Here is a 14,111-nt window from a genome sequence, read left to right as displayed (position 1 = left end):
TCAGCCAAAGCTGAAGGTACACAGCACTCAGGGAGACAAACAGGAAACAGAACCAAATTTAAGAGTGCTGACAGGAACTAAAGACAGAAAACAAAGACAAATGCAGAGGAAAAACTGTCAGGGACAAGCCTGACAACCCAATCATAAAGAAGATTTTCCCATAATATTTCTAATTGTCCAAAAAACATGAAATAGACACCAAGTTTGGATTTGTAGCTCATCTGGTTCAAATGTAGAGGTGGTGGCCTTACTGGATCGGCCGCTTTGGCGACCCCAAAGGTTTTTGATTAATTGATTGATTGATACATTTATTAGTAGATTGCACAGTTCAGTACATATTCCGTACAATTGACCACTAAATGGTAACACCCGAATAAGTTGTTCAACTTGTTTAAGTCGGGGTCCACGTTAATCAATTCATGGTACAAATATATACTATCAACATAATACAGTCATCACACAAGTTAATCATCATAGTATGTACATTGAATTATTTACATTATTTACAATCCGGGGGGTGGGATGAGGAGCTTTGGTTGATATCAGTACTTCAGTCATCAACAATTGCATCAACAGAGAAATGTGGACATTGAAACAGTGTAGGTCTTATTTAGTAGGATATGTACAGCCAGCAGAGAACATAGTGAGTTCAGATAGCATAAGAACAAGTATTTACATTAGAAGTACATTTGAGTTGTTTATAATCCGGGGAGACGGGATGTGAATGGAGGAGGGTGTTAGTAAAGTGTTGAAGTTGCCTGGAGGTGTTGTTTTAGAGCGGTTTTGAAGGAATATAGAGATGCACTTACTTTTACACCTGTTGGGAGTGCATTCCACATTGATGTGGCATAGAAAGAGAATGAGTTAAGACCTTTGTTAGATCGGAATCTGGGTTTAACGTGGTTTGTGGAGCTCCCCCTGGTGTTGTGGTTATGGCGGTTAAGGAAGTAGTTTGACATGTACTTCGGTATCAAGGAGGTCACCGGCGCGGGCGCCCTAGCCAAATAATTTAAGTATGCCCCGAGCTACACATGTGCAAAATTTGGCGCTTTTAGACAAAAATGAACGAACGCACCCTAAAATCTCCCTAAGGGCCCCCCCCCTCTAATCAGAGCTCCTCGCAAAGTATTCGAATTGACCTCTTTAGGTTGTTTTCCCCGTTCGGCGTGAATAACAAACATTGTTTATCACAACTTTGTGATGGGTTAACATATTTCTCATTCAGTCATTATGACTAATCCCTTGTAAAATGCCATAAAATGAGCAGAACCCCTGCAGAGACGATCCACAAGTCACTTTATACCGCCTTTCCTTTGCTTATCTGTCTTCATGGCTCCAGCTGCATTTGCTGTATTGTTGCATTCAACGCTCGTTCATCATGTGTTCAAGTATTTCTGCACCTTTTATTAAGCAGAGGGAGTCACAGAAACATAAACAAGATGCGAAGGCTGGGTTGCAGGTTGCACATATCTGTGTTAATGCATACTTAAGGGGGATAAACAGTAAGCATGTTTACTACGTCAAGTCAGGCCTTGTTTTTATACTTCATCGGAATGATCTTTTAATCTAAGGTCTTGACACAATATGGAGAGATTATTCAATTACAGCATGTTTTTGCTCGACATTGAGAAGGAAATACAGTTTTACGTTTGTTATTGAGTGTACGGAATGGCGGATTAACAAAGTATCTTATTATTATGGGCCTGCTGCAATGCAAACAACCCATATTATTATTGCATACTTAAAGGCCTACTGAAACCCACTACTACCCACCACGCAGTCTGATAGTTTATATATCAATGATGAAATATTAACATTGCAACACATGCCAATACGGCCTTTTTAGTTTATTAAATTGCAATTTTAAACTTCGCGCCGAAGTATCCTGCGGTATGATGACACGTGCGCGAGACGTCACGCATTGTAAAGGACATTTTGTGCCAGCATCGTTCCCAGCTATAAGTCGTCCGTTTTCATGGCATAACTCATAACAGTATTCTGGACATATTTGTAGCTGAATCTTTTCAGTTGTTCAAAGAATAATGGAGACATCAAAGAAGAAAGCTGCAGGTGGGAAGCGGTGTATTGCGGCCGCCTTTAGCAACACAAACACAGCCTGTGTTTCATTTTTTTACATTCCCGAAAGACGACGATTAAGCTTTACTATGGAATAGAGCGGTCAAGAGAACACGGTTGGATTGGACCACACACACAAAGTACAGTGTATTATGCAGCTATCGCTTTCGAAAGATCGTGTTTCGAAGAGGGTCCCTTGTGAAGGGCAGAGATGGGCATCGCCACCACCCGTCGACTGGTGCTGAAGAAAGGTGCGGGGCCGACCTTCAGGTTGTACAAGTACGATCACATAATCTCACTAAAACACTAGTAACACAATAAGCAGATAAGGGATTTTCCAGAATTATCCTGGTAAATTTGTCTAATAACTTTTGAATCGCTCCCACTGTATAGTCTTTTTTTTTAAATGTTCTAGTCCTTCTCTGGGCTTCACGGTGGCAGAGGGGTTAGTGCGTCTGCCTCACAATACAAAGGTCCTGCAGTCCTGGGTTCAATCCCAGGCCCGGGATCTTTCTGTGTGGAGTTTGCATGTCCTCCCCATGAATGCGTGGGTTCCCTCCGGGTACTCCGGCTTCCTCCCACTTCCAAAGACATGCACCTGGGGATAGGTTGATTGGCAACACTAAATTGGCCCTAGTGTGTAAATGCGAGTGTGAATGTTGTCAGTCTATCTGTGTTGGCCCTGCGATGAGGTGGCGACTTGTCCAGGGTGTACCCCGCCTTCCGCCCGATTGTAGCTGAGATAGGCGCCAGCGCCCCCCGCAAACCCAAAAGGGAATAAGCGGTAGAAAATGGATGGAAAATGGATAGTCCTTTCTCTCTCACTTTTCTCATCCACAAATGTTTCATCCTCGCTCAAATTAATGGGGAAATCGTCGCTTTCTCGGTCTGAATCGCTCTCGCTGCTGGTGGCCATGATTGTAAACAATGTTCAGATGTGAGGAGCTCCACAACCCGTGACGTCACGCGCACATCGTCTGCTACTTCCGGTAAAGACAAGGCTTTTTTATCAGCACCAAAAGTTGCAAACTTTATCGTCGATGTTCTCTATTAAATCCTTTCAGCAAAAATATGGCAATATCGCGAAATGATCAAGTATGACACATACAATGGACCTGCTATCCCCGTTTGAATAAGAACATCTAATTTCAGTAGGCCTTTAAAACTTTATTATTCTCAATCCGCACGTTTCTCTTACTCTTAATACGAGACGGACCGGCCAATGAACCCCCACATATGTTATACCGTCGGAAAGGTCTCACTCGCGCCTACGGCGGTACTTTTTAATTGGGAACATTTCGAGTTACCATGGCGACGCTTTTCATGTATAAACCAAAATAAATGGGCCAATTGAATGGGTACACTCACCGCTCTCCCACCCACCTTATCTGCCATCTGAACAGTGAAAACCGGGATTAATCCGTGAAGAGAACACTTCTACCAACATGCCAGATGTCATTGAGTGTGAGCATTTGCCCACTCTTCGAACTGCAGTCAGGCGAAACCCCGATGAGGACGGGGAGCATGCAGATGAGGTTCCCTGAGACGGTCTCTCGAAGTAATTATTTGGTTATGCAAACCAATTGTTGCAGCAGCTGTCCGGGTGGCTGCTGTCAGACGATCATGGAGGTGCACCTGTTTGATTTGGAGGTCCTGGGTGGTGTGGTTTTACACGTGGTGTGCGGCTGTGAGGCTGTTTGATGTACGGCCAAATTCTTTAAAACGCAAGTTACACGAGGCGGGAGTAAAGACCAACATTAAGGCACACCTGTCCAATAATCCATCCATCCATTTCTACCGCGTGTCGCTTTCGGGGTCGCGGGGGGTGCTGGAGCCTATCTCAGCTGCATTCGGGCGGAAGGCGGCGTACACCCTGGACAAGTCGCCACCTCATCACAGGGCCAACACAGATAACGGACGATTAATCTGAGACAAACGCCAAAAAGACGAGACTACCTCCTCTTGTAGCTCAGCTATACTTTTTTGTAGCTCGGCGCTTAACGTCTCATTTTGTTCGTACACTTGTCTACTTTACCCCGGCTCGAAATGTTGACGTCCAAAGTTTGGTTTAGCAGTTTGGTTTTGCACTCCATAAATCTGTATAATCAATCACTCGCCATACAGCAATAAATGATATCTGTCTATTACCTGACACCTCCTATGTTAGCTACTTGTCTTTGTTTTTAATGTCTATTTTCAATTTTCTGCTGGATTTATTTAATGCTGCAGCTGTCACATATAGTGGAATATTGTACATGGTAATTGTTATTTATTGTATATATGATATAGACAAAATGTAATATATCAGTATATATAATATACTGTACATATATTATGTAAATATTACGTATATATATGTTATATTTTATGTCGCTATATATAGTCTATTTATACCTGCATTGGCCTTTCCATCCTTACACTTTCCATCATTGTGACTGAGCTACTGTGTGGAACAATTTCCCTCGTGGATCATTAAAGTTTGTCTAAGTCTAAGTTTAAGTTGACTGGATGGCCATCAGAGTCCATGTCCTCTTTGTCATGTCTTTGTGATCATGTTTTGTTTAGTTGTCTTATGTTACTTCAAGACTCCATTAGTTCCTGTTTTGTCACTCCATTGTTTTGTTTCCATAACAACCCATTAGTTTTCACCTGTCCTCATGTCACGCACCGGATTCACTTAGACTCATGCACCCGTTGTCAATCACCACGTCACTGTTTAAGCCTGTAGTTGCCAGGCAGTCAGCCTTGTTATTCATGCTGATTATCCATGCTGCTTTTTTCATGCTGTTTTCTTGTTCCAAGTAAGTTTTCTTAATTCATGCCATAGTTTGCAAGTTTTGTTTTATGTCCGCAGTTTTACCTTAGTGCAAGTTTTTACCACGTCACTGTTTAAGCCTGTAGTTGCCAGGCAGTCAGCCTTGTTATTCATGCTGATTATCCATGCTGCTTTTTTCATACTGTTTTCTTGTTCCAAGTAAGTTTTCTTAATTCATGCCATAGTTTGCAAGTTTCGTTTAATGTCCATAGTTTTTCCTTAGTGCAAGTTTTTATTCTGACTGCTAAGTTTTGTACCTACGCTGTGAGCGCATCTCGTTTGTTCCTTTTTTCGAGTTAAGATTAAAATATGTCATTACCTTCACGTCATGTCCAGGAAAACAAACCTCACCTAAGTCCACGTCATGACACCTTTGAGTCATATATAACTTGGTATACGAGACATGTTGACTGTTATCATACTATCTTTAGCACACATGCTATGTGTTTGCATTTTTATGTTACCGTGCCATTGTTTTAGGCAAGCTCTGTGGCTCTTTTTGTACAGTTGCACCTAAAACTCACGGATTCAGACACTCGATGCCAGCTAAAAAGTACGGCAACCCCGGCCGGCGGTCCGGGGCACAGATAGCAGGCTCATCAAAATTTCCGCAAAATTTTCTAGTTGTTTCTAGTGTTGTCCCGATACCAATATTTTGGTAGCAATACCAAAATTATTTGATACTTTTCGATACTTTTCTAAATAAAGGGGACCACTAGAAAAATGCAGTATTGGCTTCATTTTGACTAAAAATCTTAGAGTACATTAAATATATGTTTGTTATTGCAAGTTTGTCCTTAAATAAAATAGTGAACATACAAGACAACTTGTCTTTTAGTAGTAAGTAAACAAACAAAAGGTCCTAATAAGTCTGCTGACATATGCACTTACATATTGTGTCACTTATCATTCTATAATTTTGTCAACATTATTAAGGACAAGTGGTAGAAAATTAATTATTAATCTACTTGTTAATTTCCTGTTAATATCTGCTAGCTTTGTCTTTTAACATGTTCTATCTACACTTCTGTTAAATTGTAATAGTCATTTATTCTTCTGTTGTTTGGATGCTTGAGATTAGTTTTGGATGATACCACAAATTTGGGTATCAATCCGATGCCAAATAGCTACAGTATCATACATGGGTCATAGTCAAAGTCCTCATGTGTCAACGGACATATTTACTGAGTTTATATACATAGTATCCATTTTTTTAGAAACGAAAGAAGATGTTGTGATGCCAAAAAATATCGACGTAGTCATAGTAGTATTGACTAGATGAGCTCCTGTACTTGGTATCATTACAGTGGATGTTAGGTGTAGATCCACCAATCCCGTTTGTTTACATTTGGACGCCGGTGAGCTGCGGTGTGTAGTGAAGCATGTTTAGCTTGTAAGAAACGTACTTTATTTGTCGTCATGGAAGCGAGGATTAGTGATTTTAGAAGTAACTACAACACTGCCGACTGGGGCTGGACTTAAGCCGCTAGCTAGCTAGCCCTGTCTTAAATCACCTCTTCCTGAGGGTGTTTCGGTGTTATAACTTCACCTTTACTGTTAGTTTTTTAGCCAAAATGCGTCCATTCTCCCTTTTCTGTCTACACACTGTGTTTGTTTGTGTGTACTCTGTGATTGTGCGCTGCCGAACATGCTTCGTATGCTTGTAAACCAGCAATGTCAGGACGGGGGAAAACCGGTATTTTTCAGAGGTGGTATAGTACCGAATATGATTCATTAGTATAGCAGGCGGTACTATACTAACACAGGTATACCGTACAACCCTAGTTGTTAGTCTAATACAGCACAGATGTACAGTATGTTGCCATTCAAGCATTCTCTTGGTGAAATATATTTCATACTGAACACTTTTAATACTTTTTATGAAAAGTTAAGCGCTGAATGACTTTCATTGTGGACCGCATGCTGCTGCAATTACACCTCAAGCGCTGGGATACTTTGAGAGTCCCACTGGAGCATATTCCCACATCGCTCTGAAACCACCATTATTCGTCACAAAAAGCTATCATGAAGTGGTTGTCAAGTGGTGAGGGGAGTAAGTCTGGATTAAAAAAGTTGAATCAGAAAAAAAGGCTTTTTAACGACTCCTGCAAAATAATGTTTTTTATATTATTTGCAACATTTTTCTTCCCTTTTAAATTCCAACCGATTCGCATCAGGCTATGCTTTGGTTTTTCTGCATAGTTGAAGTAATCATGGAGTTTGTTTGGTCAACTTTAGCCCAGAAAAAAACCAACAACACCCGCACAATAGGAAGTTGGATCTATAGCAGGGGAGCATCCAGCAGGCATTAGAAGCTATTAACCAGCGTTCATAAATTTTACTCTTTAGGACAGGGGTCGGGAACCTTTTTGGCTGAGAGAGCCAAAAAGCCAAATATTTTCAAATGTATTTCCATATGAGCCATATAATATTTTTCTTAACACTGAACACAACTAAACGCGTGCATTTTTAAGCAAGACCAACATTTCTAGAGTATAATAGGTCTCTTATTCTTTTTAATGACATTGTTATTCTGAAGCTAACTGTTGAGGGGGCGTGGCCTGCGGGCCTGCAGCGAACTGGGGTGTGCCAGGACCAGCCTCGAAATCAGCGACAGGTGCGTAGATTGTCCACCTGAGCCTTGTTATCTAATCACCTGTCGCTCTGTTATAAGCAGCAGCCAGGAGGAGAGACGGGGTTGGGGCTGGAGCCAGAGTGCAAGCGAGAACAAAAGAGAAAAATACAATTGCTGGAAAGCAACTGAGAGACTTATTGAAAAATAAAACAATATTTTAACCCTAAAACAGGCTCTCATGTCGATGCTTGGTGGTCTGAAGAACCCCCAGGAGGGCAAGCCCCAAAATAACCAATAATAAATAAATAACTTCTTACCATTAACGCAACTTCTCGAACAGGTGCGGTAGAAAACGGATGGATGGATTAAAAATGCATGAGAATGTTTTATATTTTGAATGTTATTTTTAACACCGTGATTACAGGTGGAATTATTCATGACTTACAGTATCGTGTTAAGCAATGTCAGCTCAGATTTATCCGAGAGCCAGATGCAGTCATCAAAAGAGCCACATCTGGCTCGCGAGCCATAGGTTCCCTACCCCTGGTTTAGGATCTATGCAGGCTGCTGCTGCCCACAGACTTATTAGTCTCCACTTACAGTGGGGCAAAAAAGTATTTAGTCAGCCAACGATTGTGCAAGTTCTCCCACTTAAAATGATGACAGAGGTCTGTAATTTTCATCATAGGTACACTTCAACTGTGAGAGACAGAATGTGAAAAAAAAAATCTAGAGAATTTAAAGAATTTATTTGTAAATTATGGTCACCCATTCAAAGCTCTCACTGATAGGAGGTTTTGGCTCAAAATCTCACGATACATGGCCCAATTTATTCTTTCCTTAACACGGATCAATCGTCCTGTCCCCTTAGCAGAAAAACAGCCCCAAAGCATGTTGTTTCCACCCCCATGCTTCACAGTAGGTATGGTGTTCTTGGGATGCAACTCAGTATTCTTCTTCCTCCAAACATGACGAGTCGAGTTTGTACCAAAAAGTTCTATTTTGGTTTCATCTGACCACATGATATTCCCCCAATCCTCTGCTGTATCATCCATGTATCCATTTTGGTATAAACTCAACTGGTCGCATTTTTGGGGGAAATTTATTTGATAAAATCTAACACCAAGAGTAGACATTTGAAAGGCAATTTAAAATATATAAAGGATAGTGAACAACAGGCTGAATAAGTGTACGTTATATGAGGCATAAATAACCAACTGAGAAGGTGCCTGGTATGTTAACCTAACATGTTCATTCAAATAACGTAAGAGTCATTCAAATAACTATAACATAGAATAGATAAATCCCATGAAATCTTCTTCCTCGATGTCGCTTCTAAACAACTCTGCCAACTCCAAAGATATGCGCCGCTTCCTCTTGTCGTTTTCTGCTGCATATTTCACTACGTCCATCTTGTAATCTGCAGTACATGATTTCCTTTTCGGTCCAATTTTGGTTCAGCCCTTCTCAGTTTTTATAAGTTACCGCCAACGTTGAAATTAACCATTTTAATAGCTACGCCAGTAGAATATAGCATATAGTAGATAGCATTCCATGACCCACAATGCACTTCTGCCATGACCCTCTCCCACCGAATTCTTATTGGTTGACGTGTGTGTGACGATTGCTGACATTTTCTTCGTCTCTTCCGCGAATGAGTTAAATAATATTATTTGATATTTTACGGTAGTGTGTTAATAATTTCACACATAAGTCGCTCCGGAGTATATGAAAAAAACTGCGACTTATAATCCGAAAAAAAGGGTGGGTACATTTTATTTATAAAGCGCTTGAGCGCTGCACAAAACATAGGTGAATTAAAACAACAATTCAATTAAAACAATCGGGGCAACGTCATAAAAAGAATACAAAGTGAATTAAAATTGATAGTTAGAATATGCATCACCTAAAAGCTTCACTTAAAAGGTAATTTTTCAAATGTTTCTTAAGTGTCAACACAGTCAAGATCACGGCGGGACTGGTGAAAATTGTTCCAAAGTCTGGGAGCTATTGCCTGGAATGCCAGGTCTCCACGGGTTTTAAAACGAGTTTTTGGGATCTTTAGAAGACCGTTATCACGCCTGTAAGTTATGTTTTGGTTTTGGTCATGCTATGTTTAGTTTTTGGACATTCAGTCACGTTTTTCACTTCCTGGTTTTGTTTGTTTCCATGCCAACTCATTAGTTCCCACCTTGTCACGCCCCTGCCCTCAGTCCCACACCTGTTCCTGATTATCACAGCCAGTATTTAAGTAATTTTCGTTCTGTTCATCATTCTGGGATCTTCACACTCGAACGCACCCTACCCATGCTGCACCCCCTTCATGCTCTCATTTATCTGCTTCATGCCTTGCTACGCTGTTCATTTTGTCCAAGTAAGTCTTTGTTTATAGTTCATAGCCAATTGTTTTTGTGCAAAGTCCTTTTTGTTTATGTCCATCATTTCATGCCATCGAGCAGGTGTTTTTGTTTCACGTTTGTACTGTTTAGCCAAGTTTCTTCCTCCATTGTGAGCGCCTTTTGTTGTTTGTTTGTTTATTAAATAAACAACCATGTACTCACGTCCACGCCACACTCGTGCTGATTCTCATCTGCATCGAAGAAACAATCCACGTCCAAGCCGAGTTATGACAACCGTGGCCTGAAGACCGGAAGGCTACGCCCTGAAGAGTAAGGGCATAGCAAGTCAGTGATGTACTGAGGGGCCCCACCAACTTTTCAAATGTTTCTTAAAAGTGTCGACACAGTCAAGATCACGGAGGGACTGGTGCAAATTGTTCCACAGTGTGTGTCTGTGTGTGTGTGTGTGTGTGTGTGTGTGTGTGTGTGTGTGTGTGTGTGTGTGTGTGTGTGTGTGTGTGTGTGTGTGTGTGCGTGCGTGCGTGTGTGTGTGTGTGTGTGTGTGTGTGTGTGTGTGTGTGTGTGTGTGTGTGTGTGTGTGTGTTGACATTTAAGATTGCTGTGATGTGTTGTTTGGATAAACAAATACATTGTTGAGCTATCACCCCTTTGTTATGTTGGTTTAATTTATATATATATATGTATATATATATATATATATATCTTGATTGCATTATCCAGAGAATAGTGCTCGATACCGTGGTAGAGCGCAATATGTAGGTGTGGGAAAAATCACAAGACTACTTCATCTCTACAGAACTGTTTCATGAGGGGTTCCCTCAATCATCAGGAGATTATCTCCTGATGATTGAGGGAACCCCTCATGAAACAGTTCTGTAGAGATCAAGTAGTCTTGTGATTTTTCCCACGCCTACATATATATATATATATATATATGTATATATATATATATATACACACACACAAACGTCAAACAGGGGACGTGAAAGTTACGTTCAGCTGTTCTACCTAGAAGGGCTACGGTCAACGTCAACAACGTGTGATCTGATTGGATCTGATGGCAACAAATTGAATGAAATGTAAGTGCCCCGTTTGCTGCACTGCATAGACGGCCACTTTGTTGATTCAGATTCAAATTTCAACAAGCAACAAGCTAACTGAATTCCGGATAAAACCTCTTACGTAAAAACAGCAACAATGGAGCCTTATATGACATGAAAAGAACGTGATGAATGCTTTTTATATATTTAAGAAAAAAAGTACAATTAACTTTTATTAAATTATGATAATGGTTTATGTTAGGCTTGTTATGTACCAGGGGGGAGTAGACGGCACAGACCACAAGGGGGCATAGTAGCTGTATGTATTTAATATATAAATATATTTACAATATATATGATAAATCAAACAATAATATAATCTACAAATGGGTATGAGGTGTGACAAAAATCTGAGGGGGTGTATGGAGTGAGACTATGTGTAGGAATTAACGAGTCTGTTACTGGGACTGTTGAGCGAGTGGCGGAAGTCCTGGATGGGAGAGGCAGGCTCGAGTGTTCGTGTGACAGGCAGGAATTTGGGGCTATAACAGGGCGTAGGAGATCCGTGTCCAAGCATGGGGTCAAGGATCGAGGGAGGAAGTCCGTATTCCAAAGGGGAGTCGAGGCACACAGCTCGATCGCGGGAGACAGGGAAAGCACTGCGGGAAACACAAAGGACATAAGACACGGGAACTTGGAAGACACAGCGAGAGAGCAAGTATGTGAGAGGGAAGCCAGAGACAGGATGCTTACGACGAAGAGTTAACTACGTTCCGGCGCTGGATCTTTGGGTTAGCTGGTCTTCATATTGCTCGCCTCCATCAGTCCCAGGTGCGCCAGCAGAGCTTGCAGCAGAAGATGCTTTATCCAATTTATTGTTTGATTGCTGTGATAGCCGAGTATTTAAATAAATTCACCACCGAATTCCATCTGTTTCTCAGCATCTCTGCTTAAGTGTATCATTAAGCCCGAAACTACATATTCGCTACCTTCTCAGCGGCTAAAGGAAGAAAAGAAGTTGCGACGTATCAAATCTAATCATTTTCTTCCATCCCAGACATGAAGGCAGTCATCTGGAGGTGCTTCAAATGGATTTTGAGGTTGACGAACTCAGCAGTCCTGTGGACAGTCAGGTGATCATATGGAAGCTGGAGCTCCCGACCAAAGGTTCTGCCAAGACCGAGGGAGCTATGAGGATCTACACCACACAGAGAGACTTTATTGGCCTGGCCCCTCTGGTAATGGTGAGTAGGCCGAAACGTGCATGTTGCAGAGTCCGGGGTGAAGGTTGTTGTGCCTTGAGGGAAATTTGTCTGAGGAATCTCTGTGACATAAGGCAGAGAAGATACAATACCATACTAACAAAGACATCAAAGGTGACCAATGATTATTTGAATGTTCGTTTTTAAATTTAAAACACACTTTTGTGGTACTGGTGGTAGGCAGACTCCACCAGTGGTAAGCCAAATAATTATCTCTTCAAACTTTGTGTAATGTAACAATGGCCAAAAATATAAAATATACTTGTTAAATTAAACATCTGCCTTGTTTTTAAGTACAGTATTTTCTTGACTTTAGAGCGCACCGGTTTATAAGTGAAACAAAAACGAACACAAACAACATTTTTGAAGAAAAAAATATGGATATGTTGTGAAATTACATATTTACATAAAGAGATTTTGTTAATTTTTATTTACACACCTTAATTGTTTTCAAACGGTGCTTGTAACCGGGCAGTAAAACGGCTATTCAAACAAAACAGAAGTCATCGACATAGACCCATTAGCTTGCCGGAAGCTAGATCTCCAATCAGCTAAACGGACTCAACAACTCCACTGTGATGTTTTGGGGAATTTACAAAGGGACTTTGTGAAACTGAAAAAATACAAAAAGAATGCCGTTGTACGTGTGACGCTTGGTTGGCATTGTGGTGATGTTTGCGTTCTCTCGTGGGTGCAGCGGAGAGGGAACACAGCGTGAAGGTAGGAATGATGATTTATTTATAACTACAAAAACAGGCTACGAACAGAAAACACTTGCACAAGGCACTAAAGACAAAAAAAAACTGAACTAGCATGGGAGCTAGAGAGAACAGAAAGCGCTAGCATGTGAACTAGGGAAACGAACAAACAAAATAGCATGGAAGCTAATCGAGTACAAAAGATAGTTACCACAATGCGGGAATGTGACGTCACCTGTTGCGTGTAAAGCAAGCTAGAGTCCGAGAACGAATGGCAATCAAAGGCGGGCTTAAATAGAAGGGATAATCAAAAATCAGGTGCGTGCGAAAAACAAGGCAGGTGACACAAATGGGTAACTATAGAAACGGAACAAAACAGGAAGTGCCACCGGGAACTAAGGGAGTCGCATAACGAGACGAGATACAATGCAGAACCAAAACCAGAATATGACATGATCCAAGTTGTGGATCATGACAGTACAGTTAAAAATACTAACACAATCACACTCGTAAACATGTTAGCATATTAGCTAATGCAAACAACACTAGAAGTAAAACTAAAATTAACACTAACAACACTGTTGAAGAAAACATTATTTTTACACATACTGGTATGTTGTGAAAAGAGATATTTAAATAAAGATATTTTGTAAATGTTTATTTACACACCTTAATTGTTTCCAAACAGTGCCTGTTACACGGCAGTAAAATGGCTGATCAAACAAAACGGAAGTCATCGTCATGGACCCATTAGCTTGCCGGAAGCTAGATTTCCAATCAGCTAAACAGACTCAATAACTCAAAAATAATGCCATTGTATGGTTAATAATACTAACACAAGCATACTCGTAAACACGTTAGCATATTAGCTAATTCCAACAACACTAGAAGTAAAACAAAAACCAACAAAACGTTGTTGTTGAAGAAAACATTATTTTTACACATACTGGTATGTTGTGAAAGGAGATATTTAAATAAAGAGATTTTGTAAATGTTTATTTACACACCTTAATTGTTTCCAAACGGTGCCTGTAACCCGGCAGTAAAACGGCTATTCAAACAAAACAGAAGTCATCGTCATGGACCCATTAGCTTGCAGGTAGCTAGATCTCAATCAGCTAAACGGACTGAATAACTCTCCTGGGATGTTTTGGTGAATTTACAGAGGAATTTGTGAAACTGAAAAAATACAAAAGAACGCCATTGTACGGTTAATAATACTAACACAATCACACTCGTAAATATGTTAGCATATTAGCTCATGCTAACAACACTAGAAGTCAAA

The 14,111-nt window shown here is 40.6% G+C and overlaps 1 protein-coding gene across 1 annotated transcript in view; it reads left to right on the top strand.

Moving 5' to 3' along the window:
• LOC133556712 (transmembrane protein 132D) overlaps positions 1–14,111 on the top strand; it is a 144,809-nt gene that overhangs the window by 84,533 nt on the left and 46,165 nt on the right. Inside the window, exon 4 of the mRNA XM_061906893.1 lies at positions 11,924–12,110. Coding sequence (XP_061762877.1) covers positions 11,924–12,110 — 187 coding nt within the window. The remainder of the gene's footprint in view (positions 1–11,923; positions 12,111–14,111) is intronic.

The sequence above is a fragment of the Nerophis ophidion genome, linkage group LG07, assembly GCF_033978795.1.
Source record: "Nerophis ophidion isolate RoL-2023_Sa linkage group LG07, RoL_Noph_v1.0, whole genome shotgun sequence".
In the NCBI taxonomy this organism is placed as follows: Eukaryota; Metazoa; Chordata; class Actinopteri; order Syngnathiformes; family Syngnathidae; genus Nerophis; species Nerophis ophidion.
This window is presented reverse-complemented; position numbering and strand designations above follow the sequence as displayed.